The following is a 3,850-nucleotide window of genomic DNA, read 5'->3' on the forward strand; positions in this document are numbered from 1 at the left end:
AGAATGATTAAAATAGAGTCTGGGTACCTTTGCTCCATTTCAGTTATAAAAAGAAGGGGTATAAAATAGAATTGGGATTGGGCCTTAGCCATATGTCAATTCAATTCACTTTCATTAAATTTGTTTATGTCTGGCTGCACAAATCATTTTACTCCAGACTGCTTTCTGAATGAGGGACAATTCAAGGCAGGTTTTGTTAAAAAGTTCTGCAAATATTCCCACATAGTGATGTAGATATGTGGGGGCGTGTTAGAACGAGACGTTTTAGGGGGGTGTGGCAGAGTCTTAACTTTGATAAAGAATATCTCTTTGATTTTGAGACTTTAGTCTTTGCAACTTCAGGGATCTTATCTATGCACAATCAGCTTGTAACACTCCAAAGAGAAAGGAAAACTTGAAATCGCATCATATGACCCCTTTAACATTTTCATAAGTAACTGTAATTTAATTACACATTTTTTCTTAGTAACTGTAACTGATTACAATTACATTTATTTTGTAATTAAATTACGTAATTCCGTTACATGTAACTAGTTACTCTTCAACACTGCTTTATACACATGTTTATATTAGATCTGTGTGGCAGCAACGTAATATACAGTAAATAAATCAACTGCTCTATGTCTCCTCTGAGGCTGGGACTCTAGTGTTCTGTTTTCTGGGTTGGTAGATGCACAGGGTCCCGATTATAGCACTTAAACAAAGAAAACGTCAGATTTTCATGATATGTCACCTGTGTGCAGGTGTGTGGTTGAAGGCCACGCGGAGCTGTCGCATGAGAGAGAAGCGGGCGGACTTCGTAGCTGGCTGTCTCGGTGGATGGGTCATCGCTGCGGGGGGACTCGGTAAGTAACTGCCAATGTTGTGAATAGATTATGCAAATAGGATCAACTGTGCTTCGAAAAACAGGAAAAAAGTCTACAAAGCACAGTGCAAAGACTGTCATTTTTCAGAACAACCTGCTGCAGAAATGGCCTCATAATACAATGCCATATCAAGCAAATGGATTCATTATGTCAGGTCTTTATGTGCAGCCATGAGTAAGTAGTGTGCACTAATGTCACCTAGCAACAAGAATCCACCTCACACCATCTGCAACAATTACAGGCCACATCTCAACAACTTTCCCAACTATGCCACCTACCATTAGGAAGCGATCAGTGTAACTTGCAGTGTAATTTAAGATGTTTTAGGGTGTAGTTCGATCAACATTCCCTTATGCACTTGTTTCAACTTAGTTTTAATTGGAAAGTCAAAGAATCACACTAGCTTCGTTATGGAACAATGAATGTGTAATCGCTCAGCGACACCCTGTTCCTTAGACCGACGTGTCCTCAAACGAAATGATTTGTTAATTTGGGTCTTTGCGCTCCAGTGAAAAGGCTCTGAATATCGGACTCAAATACTGCCTTATTTCTTTCCAGTCTGTTTGTCTGTGGCTACATTACTAGAGGGAGAGAGAGAGATTTCTTCAATAAATGTCAGCTCAACGAGTGGGTGAGAAATTTCAGCATCTTCCCAAAAAATTATATTTAGGGCAGAGTGTTGCAGATTAAACATGGCATATTTTTATTTCATCTTTTCCTATGTCTAGAACTAGACAGAATTTCAGGCATCACAGCAGCCGATGGAGGATTGTGTGTGTGTGTGTGTGTGTGTGTGTGTGTGTGTGTGTGTGTGTGTGTGAGAGTCTCCATTATTCATAGCGTGAGAACATTCACATTTGAGCGTCACACTACTTCTTCCTTCACCTGCTCGCTCTATCCTCTCTTAGTTGTTGTCACCTCTTCTACCCCGTCCCCCCTTCATGTCTTGTCTCGGTGTGTCTTTTCCTCCCTTGGATTTTAGTGTGTCTGCTGTTGCCATTCATCTTTGTATCTGGTGCTTTTTCTGAGCTATTTTTGCTAGTACTTTAGTCCTTTCCTCCTCTTTTTTTTCTGTTCTTTTTTTTTAACAGGCATTGTTGGACACTCAGGCCATACAGACTTGTGCACACACAGAGACATAATGACATAACTGGAGGAGATGCTTCATTCCCTGTAGCTCCTCATGTCTTTCTAGAATTAATGGCTGCTATTAGGATAATGTTCAGGAAATTGCTCTTCAGATGATTTGTCCCTAAATCATCTATGGCCTCATTCAAATGTATTCAGTTGCCCATATGTGATCATTAGTTCAGGTGTTATCACAGTATCAGTAACAAAAAAAGTATTGACAAAACAATTTCCAGGATGAATGTAATAAAGAAATTAGGATAATTAGGATTCTTACTTAATAACTGTTTTGTCATTTGGCTGATGACTTGTGATGTTGTCAACAGTATCTAAATATTCTCTTAAACCAGCTTTACACAAAAAAACTAAGTATACATTTGTTCAGGTAGTTCCATAGTTTAGCACCTATTCAGAAAATGAATAATTACATGTATGTAAAATACATATCTCGCCGGTACTATCGCACAAGCGTAAGGTCTTGCTTTCCCAGCGCATACACACCTCTCTCTCTTTCTCTCTCTGTTCATCTGCTCTGTTCAGCGAGTGGCTGAGAGGAGCAGCGCTTTCAGTTAAAACAGATATTATGTTGCTTCTTTAAAGCTGCAGTCCGTAACGTTTTTGGTTAAAAATGATCCGAAATCAATATTTGAGCAAGTACAATACCAGCCAGTGTTCAAAACTATCGCCTTACTTTAGCCCGATTCACAACGGTTATCTTATAATAATATTTTCTAATTTGAGTGGTTCGGGTAGGTTTTCGCGGGAAATTCGAGCATTGCCACTGCATCATTACCTCACTTCTGTAAACATAAAGAAGTTGTCCCAGTTACTAGGCTATCGCATGTGAGGATCCTGCAGGTGGCAGATCGTTTATAGCCTTTTTTCACAGCAGCTGGAATAATTAAATTTATCATTTTGATGGCGGATTGTAATCCAGAAAGGATTATGTGTTTATTAAACACATGTGAATGAAATTAAATTATATTCCAGTGCACACAGCTGCAATTGCAGGTTTTCAAACAGAGATGGCGACAAAGAGGCAAAACTTACGGACTGCAGCTTTAATTTTACAAGCAACTATAGCCGAAATCACAGCACAGCTATTGTCTTTATCTTATGTGTATTTGATTTCATCAGGCGACGGCTCGATTATAAATCAGGATTTTTGTGGAGATTAACATCTTGAAAGGGAGAGCTGGTTATGTAGTCTTAATGGGTCACGTTTCAGTCACTATTTCATATTCATTCTGTTGTCTGACAACAGAAACAGTAAAATATAACAATGAAAACCGTTTTATTGAGAATTTAGCTGCATCAAAATACAGTATGTGGGCACAGAGAGGCAAACAAGGAGTGTGATAATAAATAATAAATAAGAGTTTGGTTCCAAAACGTGATAAACGCCATTTTTTAAAATAAGTATTGTATTCAGTATTGTATCTGGTCGGTATTGAAAAGTCAATTTTTAATTTTACGCAAAATGCGATATCCGCCGAGTTATTCTGTCAGGTTTATCTAGTCAACTAAATGAATGTAACATGGCAAAGATGAATGCACTTTTGGAAGTTGAATGTAAGGGAAATGTCATTTTGGAATTTCTGTGGTTTAATGTGATATTGTTGTTCATGTATGAATGTATGTATGAAATTTCATGATGAAATTTTCTTTTACTGTTGTAATTAATTTATAGCATTAACAAGATGACCTGTTGAATTCATTTTGGGAGTGATGACTGATTGAATGTATTTTTAGTTCAGTGCCTGTAGCCTATATAAGACATAGGATATAAGATTAGTATTGACCAAGTTCAGAGGCTGTCATATGTGGATCAACTTACTATGTTGTGTATTTTCAAC

The 3,850-nt window shown here is 37.8% G+C and overlaps 1 protein-coding gene across 1 annotated transcript in view; it reads left to right on the top strand.

Moving 5' to 3' along the window:
* The window catches only part of LOC107671938 (kelch domain-containing protein 8B-like), a 103,620-nt gene that overhangs the window by 95,708 nt on the left and 4,062 nt on the right, over positions 1-3,850 (top strand). The window contains exon 4 of the mRNA XM_016464950.1: positions 744-845. Coding sequence (XP_016320436.1) covers positions 744-845 — 102 coding nt within the window. The remainder of the gene's footprint in view (positions 1-743; positions 846-3,850) is intronic.

The sequence above is a fragment of the Sinocyclocheilus anshuiensis genome, unplaced genomic scaffold (genome assembly GCF_001515605.1).
Source record: "Sinocyclocheilus anshuiensis isolate Anshui unplaced genomic scaffold, SAMN03320099.WGS_v1.1 scaffold1053, whole genome shotgun sequence".
Classification (NCBI taxonomy): Eukaryota; Metazoa; Chordata; class Actinopteri; order Cypriniformes; family Cyprinidae; genus Sinocyclocheilus; species Sinocyclocheilus anshuiensis.